Source organism: Akebia trifoliata, chromosome 14 (assembly GCF_017979445.1).
Source record: "Akebia trifoliata isolate Shusen 1 chromosome 14, ASM1797944v1, whole genome shotgun sequence".
In the NCBI taxonomy this organism is placed as follows: Eukaryota; Viridiplantae; Streptophyta; class Magnoliopsida; order Ranunculales; family Lardizabalaceae; genus Akebia; species Akebia trifoliata.
In genome coordinates, this window is record NC_141388.1 from 20,941,493 (window position 1) to 20,956,242 (window position 14,750).

Sequence of the window (14,750 nt, forward strand, 5' to 3'; positions counted from 1 at the left end):
TGAATTACAACTTAGAACCATATGACATCCTCCCCGCTCTTATGTTTTTCCACACTTCCCTATATCAGTTATAAACAAGATCTAAGCTCACTAGTTCTAAAGAAAAGGGTAGGTAAAATGTTTAAGTTCAAAAGAGTAAGTGAAATGGGTTAATGAATAAAATAGGCTAAAGAAGGCTCAAAGAACTATCTAAGGGTCAAATCACAATTAGGACAAAGGCTATTTGGTCATGGTGGTAAAATCCTAATTTGCCTCCGGCTTCTCCAAATCTGAACATATAAAATTGTCTCAAGCGGGTTTAAAGCAAGTTCTAGAAAATATTATATTCACAAGATGCACCTAGAAAAGAAGTTTAAATTGATATGTATAATGAACAAATTATAAGGCTCGAACAGCTCACAAATATTGTGGAATTATGCAAGTATCATTCAATATGTCTCCATGCTTCACTTTAAGATAACAGATTACTCGAATCAAAGCTAATGTGCATTAAAATTTTCAAGTATGACTACAATATAAGCAAATTAAATCCATTTCTTGTTTTATCTTTAAAAGTATGCTCAAGTCTATTTACAAGCCATCTATCTTAAGAATCAGTTTCATCATTGAGTTGGAAGGAATTCTAAGCAGAAAACAATTATTTTTTAATTTTTTTAATTTTTTTAATTTTTAATTTTTAATTTTTTTTTAAAATTAAAGGTGTAAATAAATCCCTCCCCCACACTTAAATCCTACATTGTCCTTAATGTAGATCAGCATAAGCTTGTCAGTAGAAATATAAACATGAGCAAGGTATTCACGAAAATCACACAATAAAATAAAAAAATGAAATCAATCAAAGTAAATGGAGAAGAGAAAGAAAATGCAAATCTATGTCGTTGTATCCTCAATAGCCTTGGTTGAATTGGGTTGCCTCCCAGTAGCACTTGAATGTTTATAGTTCTTCAGCCTAGACTTTGTACCTCGTTTTTAGTCATTTGTGAGTGGCGCCTCTAGGAAGGGTACTTCCTCCACAGTGTACTCCTTAAAAGCCTCATAGTAAGGCTTCAAACGATGGCCATTCACCTTGAATTCATTTCCAGTTTTGTCACTTTTTATCTGCACAGCTCCATGAGAAAAAACGTTAGTGACAACGAAAGGACCAACCCATCTAGAACGTAACTTACCAGGAAAAAGTTTAAGTCTAGAATGGAAAAGAAGAACTTTTTGGCCCACAACAAAGGCCTTGCCACGGATCATCTTATCATGAAAAGCTCTAGTTTTCTCCTTGTAGATCCATACGCTATCATATGCCTCGTTTCTGATCTCCTCAAGTTCATTCAGTTGGAGTTTTCGATGTAAACCGGCCTCATCAATGTCTATGTTGAAAGACTTAACAGCCCACCATGCACTATGCTCATGCTCAACTGGTAAATGACACGCCTTACCATAGACAAGTCTAAATGGAGACATCCCAATTGGCATTTTGTATGCTATCCTTTAGGCCCAAAGTGAATCACCAAGTCTTTTACTCCAATCCTTGCGTGTAGGACCCAGAGTCTTTTCCAAAATTTCCTTAATCTCACGATTTGAGACCTCTGCTTGTCCATTCATTTGAGGATGATATGGTGTTGCCACCTTGTGAATCACCTTGAATTTCTTCAGCAACTCAATTGTTTTGTTGTAGAAGTGTAATCCACCATCACTAATAATCGCACGAGGCACTCCAAACCTAGTAAATATGTTAGATCTCAAGAAATCTGCAACAACTTTAGAATCATTAGCTCTGGTGGCCTTAGCCTTCACCCACTTGGACACATAATCAACAGCCAAAAGAATGTAAAGAAAACCGTTAGATGAAGGAAACGGCCCCATGAAATCAATGCCCTAGACATCGAAAATCTCAACAGTTATAATATGGGCCATGGGCATTTGATCTTTAGAACCTAAGTTACCTATTCTCTGGCACCTATCACAAATCATGCAGTACATATATGCATCCTTAAAAATAGAGGGCCAAAGGAAATCACAATCTAATACCTTACGGGACCAAAATGTCCACCACGGACCAAAATGTCCACCACAAGACTCATAATGACAAAAGGCAAGTATAGATTTATGCTCAGATTCAAGGACACACCTCCTAATGATTTGATCACTACAATGCTTCCACAAATAAGGTTCATCCCATATATAATATCTATCCATTTTCTAAAGCTTTTCTTTATTAGACTGAGCTAAAGTATCAGGGAATTGCTTAGTAACTAAATAATTCACAATATCCGCATACCACGATTCACTTACCTCAATCCCAAAGAGCTGCCCATCTGGGAATGATTCTTGCAAGGGTAAGGTGTCTTCCTCATGTACAAGTCTGCTCAAATGGTCGGCTACCAAGTTTTCACTCCCCTTTTTGTCCTTGATCTCCAAATCGAATTCTTGAAGTAATAGCACCCATGTAATTAGCCTCAGTTTGGCCTCCTTCTTTGTCATCAAATACTTCAAAGCTGCATGATCAGTATAAACAATAACTTTAGTTTGAAGTAAATAAGAACGAAATTTATCTAAAGCAAAAACCACAGCAAGGAGCTCTTTTTTTGTTGTGGAATAGTTCAGTTGGGCATCATTGAGCGTCCTAGAGACATAGTAGATAGCATAGGGCTTCTTGTCTATTCTTTGTCCCAACACAACCCTAAAAGTGTAATCTGAGGCATCACACATCAATTCAAAACGTAAGGACCAATTAGGTGGAGACATAATTGGAGCAGTAGTCAAGAACTCCTTCAACTTCTCAAAAGCCTTCTTGCACTCCTCATCAAACTCAAATGGAGTGTCCTTTTAGAGCAACCGGTATAAGGGCCTTGATGCCTTGGAGAAATCCTTGATAAATCTCCTGTAAAATCCTGCATGACCAAGAAATGATTGAACCTCTCTCACACAAGTGGGAGAGGGTAAGTAACACACAAGATCTACCTTAGATTTACCAACCTCAATCCCCCTAGCAGATATAATATGTCCTAAAACAATCACTTGAGTCACCATGAAGTGACACTTTTCTCAATTCAGAATCAAGTTAGTTTCAACATAACGTTTTAAAATAAGTTCCAAATTTCCTAGTCATGCATCAAAATCTCTACCAAAGACACTAAAATCATCCATAAAGACCTCAATGATATTCTCAATGTATTCAAAAAAAATAGAAAGCATACAATGTTGAAACGTATCTGGTGTATTGCACAATCCAAATGGCATACATCTGTAGGCATAAGTGCCAAAAGGGCAAGTGAAGGTGGTCTTCTCTTGATCCTCTTGGGCTATACAGATCTGGTTGTACCCACTATATCCATCCAAAAAGTAATAAAAAGGGTAACCAACTAACCTCTCAAGCATCTAATCGATGAAGGGTAGAGGGAAATGGTCATTCCTTGTTGACGCGTTGAGCTTCCTATAATCTATGCAAACTCGATAACCAGTCACAACTCATTGAGGTACCAGCTCATTCTCCTCATTCTTTACTACAGTAACTGCAGACTTCTTTGGCACAACTTGAACAGGAGACACCCACTTGCTATCTGAAATAGGGTAAATAACGCCACAATCAAGTTACTTAATTATCTCCTCTTGCACTACCTTCATCATAGGTGGATGTAGGCGTCTTCGGGCTTCTCTGGTGGGTTTGGCACCATCTTCCAATAGGATTCTATGGACGCACATGGTTGGGCTTATTCCTTTGATATCTGCAAAAGTCCAACCAATGGCGGTCTCATACTTCTTAAGAATATTCACAAGCTTCTTCTCTTGATCCTCCTCCAACTTTGAGGATATAATAACAAGCAGTGTCTCCTTATCCCCTAAAAGCACATACTTCAAGTGACCTGGCAAAACCTTAAGATCAAGTGTAGGGTCCTGTTTCGCAGAAGGTAACATCTTGTTAGTAGAAATCGGAAGGGACAGTTCTGATCACAATGGGCTCTTCAGCCTTCTCCAACTCAACTTTAGAAATGGAATCTCCATTCTCAGTATAACCAACTCCTTGAGAGAGTGTTACTTTCAACTCATCCTCTTCCATTGCTTCCATAAACCTCTGCGCAAATGAATCAATAATATCAATAGAAAAATAGGGTTTAATGTCAGTCAATGGATACCTCATGGCTTCAAAGATGTTGAAGCGTATAATTTCATTATCAAATTCTATGGTCAATGTTCCCCCATAGACATCGATCTTTGTTTTTGTAGTCCTCATGAATGAGTGCCCTAAAAGTAATGGAGTGGAATTTAGGGGCGCATCTTCCATATCAAGGACATAGAAGTCCGCGGGAAAAATAAGTTGATTCACCTACACAAGAACATCCTCAACGTATCCTTTAGGATACTTGTTAGATCGATCAGCCAATTGGATAACAACATTATCACTTTTAAGTTCAGCCAGATATAAAGAAGCATAAAGATTATAAGGCATCACATTAATTGAAGCTCCTAAGTCTAACATGACATTATCAAATTTATTGGTACCAATCACACAAGGAACAGAAAAACTCCCTGGATCCTTAAACTTTGGTGGCAATTTCCTTTGGATGATAGCAGATACTGTCTCATTCATCTTTACCACCTCTTTCTCACGAGTTTGCCTCCTTGTAGTGCAAAACTCTTTCAGAAACTTAGCATATTTTGGTACTTGCTTCAAGCACCATTCAAAGGCATGTTGACTTGTACCTTCTTAAAAATCTCCAAGATGGCTTGATCAGATTCATCTTTTTTAGTTTTGGCAAACCTACTAAGGAAAGGCACACGAGCAAAAGGATTTGAATCGAAAGAATTTTTAGGGTGTTGCTATTACCTTGAGGTTTCAAAGCATTCTCATATGTTGAAGGACTAATCATTTCTATCTTTGATGTGGCAGGATCTTTCTCTATGTCCTTTTCCTCATCGTGGGTCACTTGGGCCTTCATTAGGGTTTTTGGAACATCCACAAGGGTCTTACCACTCCTTGTGGTAACAACTTTAGCTTGTTCGATATTTGGGTTGAGAACAATATTGCTAGGCAATTTTCCGCTCTCGGTTATCTTTCCCATGAAGTCTATCACTTGTCCCAATTGCTTTGTCAATCCTGAGACTTATGTTAATTGTCAAATTGATTTGCATTTGAAGACATATGAAGACTTTACTAAAGCCATTCAACCTCAAGCACCTCGACAAAAAAGTCTAATATGTGAGCACAAATTCCAAAAGGTAATGAGACCACCTAAAACTTTTACTAACACCTAAATGATTGTTAGGTCAGCTTACATTGGTAAGACAATCATTTTCCCTAACCCGTTCTGTCATCGGAACTTCTAAGAGTTGAAAATGGCTTGTTTGGAGTAAAAATGACAAAAAGGGTATTTTGGTAATTTTACCACCCTTGGTCCATCTCCTGTCCCTTGATGAGTATTTGAGAATCTTATATTGGCAAGATCTTAAAAATCCCTGACCGTTTGATCATTGGACTTCCCTAGAGCTCAAAATGACCCAAAAGGGAATTTTGGTAATTTACCCAACGCCACTCGGTAGAATGACCAGGTCCCCTAGTAGCAAGCTTCATATTTCACTAGGGTCGTTGGGGTATCTACCAAGGCCGCTAGATAAGTCACTCCAATGGTCTAAAAATTCAAAAATATAATTGTTAGAGCTACCAACGCTTCCGAGAATTAACTCGAGGCCACCGGTATGTAATTTTTTGTTTTCCAAATGCTTTTAAAACACATCACTTGAGTTCATTTGTGGGTGGGATCAAACCCTAGAGATGTTTCGCTCTCCCCCCTCCACATTTCAACCTTCTTAGAACTCTCATGTGATCCCATTCCAACGATCGAACCTTTCCTTGCACACAATTGGTACATTCATAGAGCAAGGGATAAAAGGAAAAGATGGAAGGAGCAGTCATAAGGAACAGATGAACTCAAAAGCGTGATTGGAAGATCCAACCGTCGAAACGTACTTGTAAGCTCAAGAACTCGAAGAACTCAAGATCGCCTTTGGCAAACTTTGAAGTGTTAAGTGAGTCATTGTTTATTTTATTTTGTATTTTCAAAAGCTTGTATGTGATTACTTGGTTCAGCCCTCAAAAACCAAGTTCTTGTTAAAATCGAAGATTCCTTACAAGGGTAGAGGTTCGTGAGTTTTCGAGGTACAAAATTCATAACATTTCGAGAGGATGCATTTCTCTTGACCTTAAGGTTTTAGAATTTAATCTAGGTATAAAATTCTTTGTACAGTTTGAGGTGAACAATAAATCTCATTGATTAGTGAACACCAAGACCTTTGAGTAGTTGAGCTTGGGAGTGAATGTAGGTACGTTGCCGAACCACTACAAAATTACTTGTCTTGTGTTTGTGAAAATGCTTTTACCAAGTTATACTTAGATAAATGCTTGCCATGAATGGATTTTATGCTATGTATGACATGGCATGAATATTTAGATTCTAAGTAAACCTCAATTGTATTGCAACCTAAAGATAAGCCGTGAGAATATGTGACACATTGCTGAACCATTATAGTCTTATATCTCATGTATATTTTATGATTGCACAATTTATACTTGAATGCTTTGAATGTCATGAGATGTCATGTATGTTGAATAGGTAAATTATATATAAATGGACCATTGAATGAAATGATGAAATGAATATTTTTATTTTAAGTTTATTTTTATTAAATGCAAATTAAAGACGTAAGTGCAAAATCGAGGTTAGGTGAATGACTTATAACACATAGTCAAATTATCAATCTAAGTTAAAAGTGGATAAATCGAAAGAAATTTTAATTATCTTATTCACCCCCTTGAGGACTAGACATGGTACAATGCCTAGTATTTTCATAGGGCTCCTTCATTCACTATTGTGTGAAGCCCTTACCAAATATCTAGGTTAAATATATTTCATCTTGAACTTAGTTAAGGATGAAATATCTAATTTGAGTATAAAAGGTGTAAGCGTTTTACTTAACCCATAATCCAATGGAGTTGGACAATGCCATGAAGTGAACTCAATGAACATTAAAGCACTAATGAAGGATAAGGAACAAAAGTAAACAATAAAGACTTGTTCCTAGGTTCATCCTCTCACTAATGGAAGGTGTTTAGCTCATGGTCATTGATGAGTGTCTCGAAACACTAATTTATACGCACGGTTTTCAAACATTTATCTTGATTTTTCTCCCTATTTCTTCGAATTAAGGTAAAAATCATGATAAGTCTCTAAACACCATGTTGCATGTTAATTAGGCTTAATTATACATAAATAAATTTATTTACTAGATAAATCTAATTACGTGTGTTTCTTGCGCAGAAAATCAACATTTTAGAATTAAGATCTCAAGGCAAAAGTATTTGGGCCCACTTTGGAATACCCTAATCCTTTAGAATATCCTAATCCTTAACTCATGTTCTTCTCTTTTGTCTTTTTGTGCAAAGAAAAGTGGAGGTTACTTTTAGACTCTTCTACACACATTTTTCTCTATAAATAGAGCATCAATCTCTAGAGAAAGGGTCCCTCTTGGTTCTCTTGTCTAAGACTCCTTTAATCTAAGGCTCTTAGCATTTTCACTTATTTTTTGTATTTTTATCTTCTAGTTATTTTCTTTTTGGTTAGATAGTATTGTAAGAAGTAAAAGAAGAAGAATTTATAAGTTTCTCCATGAAATGAAGAAAAGTTCTTTCATTTCTTTTCTTTCCTCTCTTGCAATAACATTAGGCTAAGTTCCCTTCTATTGGAGAGTGGAAAAGCCTAAAGCAAGTTCTTATGTTGTTTCTACTTTCATGCATTTTTTTATCTAAAATGCTTATGAGTTCTCTTTAAGATTTCTTGCACATTTTATTCTTAATACAGATACTTTATGCTTAGATTAGATCAAGATAAAGTATGCTTAAATTAGATAATTGGTAGTAGGAAGTTCAAGGAAATCTACTTTGTTTATGTTCCCTCATTTGATTTCATTTGCTAAACTTTTTTATCTAAGGAGCTAACACCAAGCCCTTACGATTGAGTTATAAAAAGGGTAGAGACTAGGAATTGCTCATCAACATGTTTTAGGTAGATGTGGTCCAATAGTGCTTTAATTTATAAGTTTATTGCTTTTAACTTCATTTACTTTGATTAATTTTCAAACAACTTTAAATCTTCTTGCTAAGTTCAAAAATACAAAGAAAAACAGTTTTAATTCCTTTTGGTTAATTCGAATTTTATCCTCTTAGTTTAACTCTATTTCCCGTTTCTCTTGGGTTCGATCCCCTACTTGTCCTACAAGTAAGGTAAAAGTAAGATTAATATTAACTCTAGTAGGAAGAACAACAATAGTCATATCAGAATTTTGGCACCGTTGCCGAGGAAAGGTAAAGGTAGTAGTAAGTTTTCATTTAAAATTCATTTCTTTCAATTTTTTTTCTTCTATTTGGGTTTTTTCTGTAAGTTCAAGTGTTCTTGAAGGTTTAAGAGAGAAGAAAGAAGAGAAAAATTTGAAAAAAAAAAGTCATTCCTATTTTTTTTCACCCCAGACAGCAAAAATTAAACAGACTGTAACTTTCTGTTCGGATCTCCGATTAACTATTATAGTATATCGATTTGGGGTAGAATGAAATTTTCTATAAAACGTGACATAGTCAGTAAGATTTTGATAAGTCAGATTCGATTTTTGAGTCTGTTTACTATCATTTCTGCTAACATTTCTATTTTGCTCCTTATAGGTGAACATTTTTTTTTCTTCTTTTCTTTCAATTTCTTTTAATCTTTAGTTAGAATTATTTTTTTGTTTTAGAAACTCTTGTAAAGGATTCCTTGTAATTTTTTTTAATTATCCAAGAAGGCTTGGATTGTAATAGACTAAGGAAGGACAACGGGTAGACAATACCCTTACGGCTCCTTAGGTTCGCATACCAAAATTGAAATTGGTGGCCTAAGTCGATTCAAACCATCTTCACCCCATCTAGGATGGGAGGCAATCCTGAAACACCCACGCCTCTCTATGCTAGTGGGTTACTCTTTGCCTTTGTGTGTTATTTTTTCAATTTGCACACACGTGGAATAGTTAATTAAGTAGCAAAGAGCACCCCCCTCCTAGGGATGGCATGATAAGATAAGGATTAGAAGTCATTACCAATTGCTTACTCTAATTAGAATAACCAACTCACTAGTCATCAAATCAAATTAAATAAAATCAAATAGAATTGACTATAGGGTTCATGAGCTCAATAGGAGAAATTTCATTTCAAGTTGTGCCAATTGCGCTTCTTGATCATCTTTTGTATCTAGTAAGATCTTGCCCTTTGAGGGGATAGACTCAGTCTATTCAAAAAAGGAAGGTGATTTAAGATTGTCCTTGCTTATGCATTGTGCGTCACCTCCGATCTGGAGATCCGAATGATTCAAAATTGACTTCATAGAACCGAGTTGGAAGGCTAGTTGTGTTATTTCTACCAAGTTAGGTGTTGTTTAACTTTTGGCAACCTATCTAGGGCCAATTTTTTCTTTTCGGGATTGCTTGATCGACTGTGTGATTTGCATGATTGGTAAACATTCACAGAGCAATGCATTAGAACCAATTGTTCTTGAGATCGAACGTACCCTTAGTAGAATACGCAAGACATCATCAGTAGTTATGATGGATGATCGAGAGCGAACTCTCAATGAGCTCTTCGCTCCATTTTCCACATCTCCTCCTACACGCATTGTGTTACCATTGAACAATGCATCTCAGTTTGAAATTAGGGCTGCCACCATCAATATGCTCCCTAAGTTCCACGGTTTAGAGCGTGAACAACCTTACACCCACTTTAATCGATTCTTGACTATATATCAAACTTTTAGAAATTAGAATCTAGATGAGGAGAGTATCAAAGCTTATTCTGTTCTCGTTATCCTTGGAAGACTACGCAGCTGCGTGGTTGAACTCCCTAGCACCCAATTCCATATCCACCTGAGATGTTCTATCTAAGAAATTTATAACTAAATTCTACCCCGTAGCCAAAACTAAGAAAATGAAGGACTCCATTAGAAATTTTAAAGACCTTCCTGATGATGAATTTTCTAAAACTTGGAAAAGATTCAATGATTTATTGGTCAAGTGCCTACACCATGGTATTAACAAAGCACAGTTGGTGCAAAGTTTTTATAGATGATTGATAATGAATCAACGTACCTTAGTTGAGTCTATGCATAAGGGTCAGTTCATGAACTAGACTCCCAACCAAGCGTACGATTTCCTCATAGAGTTAGTCGAGAGTACTCAAAATTGGAGCATTAACCAAGAAGAGTTTGATAAAGATGATCCGGTTAGGAGGACAGACATGTATGAGATGAAAGCAAACCCTAATCTAAAAAATTTCATGTCTAGTCTAGTGAGTGGGATGAATAATCTTACAATGAAATTAGATGTATTTACCATCTCAGCATCCAAACCTCACCTAGACCCTCGTACAATGTCCCAAGTGACTGTCGAACCAAGTTCTTTGTGCGTCATATGCTACGGTAACGACTATTTGGTCGAGTGTTGTCCCAATTTGCCTCAAATCAAAGCTAAACAAAAAAATACGATTAATGGTTATAGTATTTTTAGGAAGTCAACTCTGAGCTCTTTTAGCCAAACATATCACCCAGATAATTGGTTTCATCCTAATTTCTCGTACAGACAAAACGAACCTATTCAATCTAGTGGTCCATCAAATTATAATAGGAGTTTTCCTAGGCAATCTGATTCTTCCACAAACCAAGCCATTATTCCTCAAGTTCCTTATCAACCCCAACAATCTACAGATTGGAGAGCCATACCAGATCCCATGATCAATTACCATTAGTCTGCCCAACAACAATCGTCCTTAGAATCTATGATTGTCGAGTTGATGAGGCAGCAACAACTATTCATCCAAACTCAACAGCAAACCCATCAAAATCAAACTCAAATTAACCAGGTTACTACGCAATCCATAGCTAAGATGGAAATTCAGTTGGGGCAGTTAGCTCTCTTCTTAAGTGGGAGAAAGAAAGGTCAATTTCTTAGTCAGACTATCCCTAACCCTAGAGGTTAACCTTTGATTCCAAACGGATCGAAAGGTCAATACGAAATAGGAAGCCATTCTGAAGCTTCACAAAAATCAGCCCAGGCTATCCAAATCTTGCATTTGGGAAAGAAGGTTGATGAGTGTCTCGAAATACTGAATTATACTCACGTTTCTCGGATATTTATCTTGATTTTTGTCCTTATTTCTCCGTATTAAAGTAATAATCATGATAAGCTTCAAAACATCATATTGCATTTTAATTAGGCTTAATTATACATAAATAAATTCATTTACTAGATAAATCTAATTACGTGTATGTATTATGCAGAAAATCAACCTTTTGGAATCAAAATATAAAAGCAAAAACATTTTGGCCTATTTTGAAATGCCCTAATCCTTAACTCATGTTCTCATCTTTTTTTCTTTTTGTGTAAAGAAAAGTGGAGGCTACTTTTAGACTCTTATACACATATTTTCTCTATAAATGGAGCTTCAATCCCTAGAGAAACCCTCCCTCTCTCTTAGGTCTATCATCCAAGATTCCTTTAATCTAAGGCTTTTAGCCTATTCTCTTATATTTTTGAAGTTTTATTTTCTAATTTAGTTTCTTTTTTACTAAATAGTTTTGTAAGAAGTAGAAGAAGAAGAATTTGTAAGTTTCTCAATGAAATGAAGAAAAGTTCTTTCATCTCATATCTTTCCTCTCTTGCAATGACATTAGGCTAAGTTCCCCTCTATTAGAGAGTGAAAAAGCCTAGAGGAAGTTCTTGTATTGTTTCTACTTTCATACCTTTCTTTTATTTAAAATGCTTATGAGTTCTCTTTAAGATTTCTTGCACCTTTTATTCTTAATATAGATACTTTAAGTTTAGATTAGATCAAGATAAAGTATACTTAAACTAGATAATTGATAATAGGAAGCTCAAGAAATTCTACTTTGTTGATGTTCTCTCATTTGATTTCGTTTGCTAAACTTTCCAATTTAAGGAGGTAACACCAAACCCTTACGATTAAGTTATAAAAATGCTAGAGACTAGGAATTACTCATCAACATGTTTTAGTAGATCCACCTCTAATGATATTTTAGTTTCATAAGTTTACTTTTTTTTAACTTCATTTACTTTGATTAATTTTGTAGCAACTTTAAATCTTTTTGCTAAGTTCAAAAATACAAAGAAAATCAGTTTTAATTTCTTTTGGTTAATTCAAATTTTATCCTCTTAGATTAACTCTACTCCCCATTTCTCTTGGGTTCAATTCCCTACTTACCCCACAAGTAAGGTAAAAGTAAGACAAATATTAACTCCGATGGGAAAAATAACGATAGTTCCACTATAATTTTGACGCCGCTACCGAGAAAAAGTAAAGGTAGTAGTGATAAGTTTTGATTTAAAATTTATTTCTTTCATTTTTATTTTATTTTATTTTTCTTTTAGTTTCCTTCTGTAAGTTCAAGTGTTCTTGAGGGGTTAAGAGAGAAAAAAGAAGAAAAAAAAATTGAAAAAAGAAAAAAAAAAAGTCATTCCCATTTTTTTTTCACCTTAAATAGCAGAACTTAAACTGACTGTAACTATCTAGCTAGATCTCCGATTAACTATAATAGTATATCGATTTGGGGTAGAAATTTTTTTTTTATAAAATGTGACATAGTCAGCAAGATTTTGATAAGTCAGATTCTATTTTTGAGTCCGTTTACTATCATTTCTACTGACATTTTTATTTTACTCCTTAAAGATGAACATTTTTTTCTTCTTTTCTTTCAATTTCCTTTAATCTTTAGTTAGGTTTATTTTTCTATTTTAGAAACTCTTGTATAAGATTCCTTGTAATTTTTTTTAATTATCTAAGAAGGCTTGGATTGTAATAGACTAAGGAAGGACGACGGGTGAACAATACTGTCATGGCTCCTTAGGTTCGCACAACAAAATTGGAATTGGTAGTCTAAGTCAACTCAAACCGTTTTCACCCCGTCTAGCACGGGAGGTAATCTCGAAAGTCCCACGCATCTCTATGCTAGTGGATTACTCCTTGCCTTTGTGTGTTAGTTTTCTAATTTGCACACGTGGAATAGTTAATTAAGTAGTAAAGAGCACCCCTCTCCTACAGATGGCATAATAAGATAAGGATTGGAAGTCATTACCAATTTCTTACTTTAATTAGGATAATCAACTCACTAGTGAAAACGCCCTCGATACGCGGGGTGCACGGATCCGCTTTTGACTTTTGAAGGTTTGGGAGTCGCCACCTAGTTATTACGGTCTAGAAACAGAATTTGACTCTAAAAGGCAAATAACACTAATCTACGAAAGAAAACATGAGTCCGGGGATCATGTTACGGGGTGGAAAGGTATTAGGCACCAACCCCGCCCGGCAAATGCCGGTCTCTACTTTTTCCAAATTGCTGAAAAGACCTAAATAATAAAAAAAAATTTACCTTTACGAACGCAACAGTTTTGTTCCCTCAGATTTGATAGAACAGCTCTTCGTGCAGCACTCCTCGCTTCGTTCTGTCACCGGATTCACTTCAAATCTCCAAGACAAAGTACCTCCTTCTTATATCTGAATTTTTTTGATTTGTTTATGGATTTCTAGGTGTTTTTGAAGGGTTTCTAGGTATTTTTTGAGCTAATGTTGGGTATAGATGTTAGGTAAGGAGTTAGGACTTCAAAATTAGGGTTTTGGGGAGGTTGGGAAGGCTCCTTGACCTACTTTTTCTAGGGTTTTCCCTTGGATACGAAAATAGGATGTAGAGACCCTTATTTATAGATTTTTTTAAGTGCTTTTTAGTAGGAGTTAGTGTTTAATTAAAATTATTTTAAATAGAGTTAGTGTTTAATTAGAATTATTTTTAAATAGAGTTAGTGTTTAATTATAATTACATTAGATAATTTATAGTTTAATTAGAATTCTATTAGATAATTTTAGAGTTTAATTAGGTTTCTTTTAAATAGTTTTAGAGTTTAATTAGAATTCTATTAGGATTTTGACTTTGATCTGATTAAATTGATTAGTGTTTTGACTTAAGTCTCACTTGATTGACTAAAATTTAGGGTTTTGACTTAACTTTTACTTAGTTGACTAGATTTTAGGATTTTGACTTAAGTCTTACTTGATTGACTTGACTTTAGGATTTTGACTTGAGTCTTACTTGATTGACTTGACTTAAAAATTTAATTTTCATTAGGATTTCACTTTACATTAATGTTTTAATTAAAATTTTTAGAATTTTTAATTATTAAAATTGTAAAATTATCGGTTTGTCTTCGAATAGGACTTTTAGTGTTTTAAGTCATTTTTTAATGTTCCTTGATGTTTTAGAATCGATTTTTCGTAAGAAATTCAATTGGAATATTGATTTTTGTTATTTATGAATTTTTTTTTGTGAAACGATCGTGAACTTTATGAGGGGCATTTTCTTAATTTTGTCAAATTTTTTGAAAATTGACGAAATGGTTTATTTGATTTCGATTTGTTATTTTATGTATTTGAAAGGATTTTTCTAAGCGTAATGTAGGCTCTAGGGATGTTTGGAGGTTAGGGGTATTTTGATACATTAGTCATTTTTTAGTGATTTCTATCGTAAAACTTCTTTTTGTTTGCAAGATAATGATTTCTATATTTTTGGGTTATATTTTCCTAGAGTAGTGTGATTTTTACAGTTTTATTAGTTCGAGATACCTCGTCCGAATTTCTGAAACACATCTGGTAACCAAATAGAGCATTCGATTAACCATCCATCATT

General features: G+C 34.9%; 2 protein-coding genes across 2 annotated transcripts; both read right to left on the reverse strand.

The window, feature by feature from the left end:
* Positions 1-969: 969 nt before the first annotated feature.
* Positions 970-1,464, reverse strand: LOC147386524 (uncharacterized). Its single transcript, XM_086424562.1, has one exon. The coding sequence runs from the start codon at positions 1,462-1,464 to the stop codon at positions 970-972; it is 495 nt and encodes a 164-aa protein (XP_086280688.1).
* Positions 1,465-4,315: 2,851 nt separating this feature from the next.
* LOC147386525 (uncharacterized) lies at positions 4,316-5,051 on the reverse strand. Its single transcript, XM_086424563.1, has 2 exons — positions 4,817-5,051; positions 4,316-4,692 (listed from the first exon to the last, which is right to left on the reverse strand). The coding sequence occupies exons 1-2, from the start codon at positions 5,049-5,051 to the stop codon at positions 4,316-4,318; spliced, it is 612 nt and encodes a 203-aa protein (XP_086280689.1).
* Positions 5,052-14,750: the final 9,699 nt, after the last annotated feature.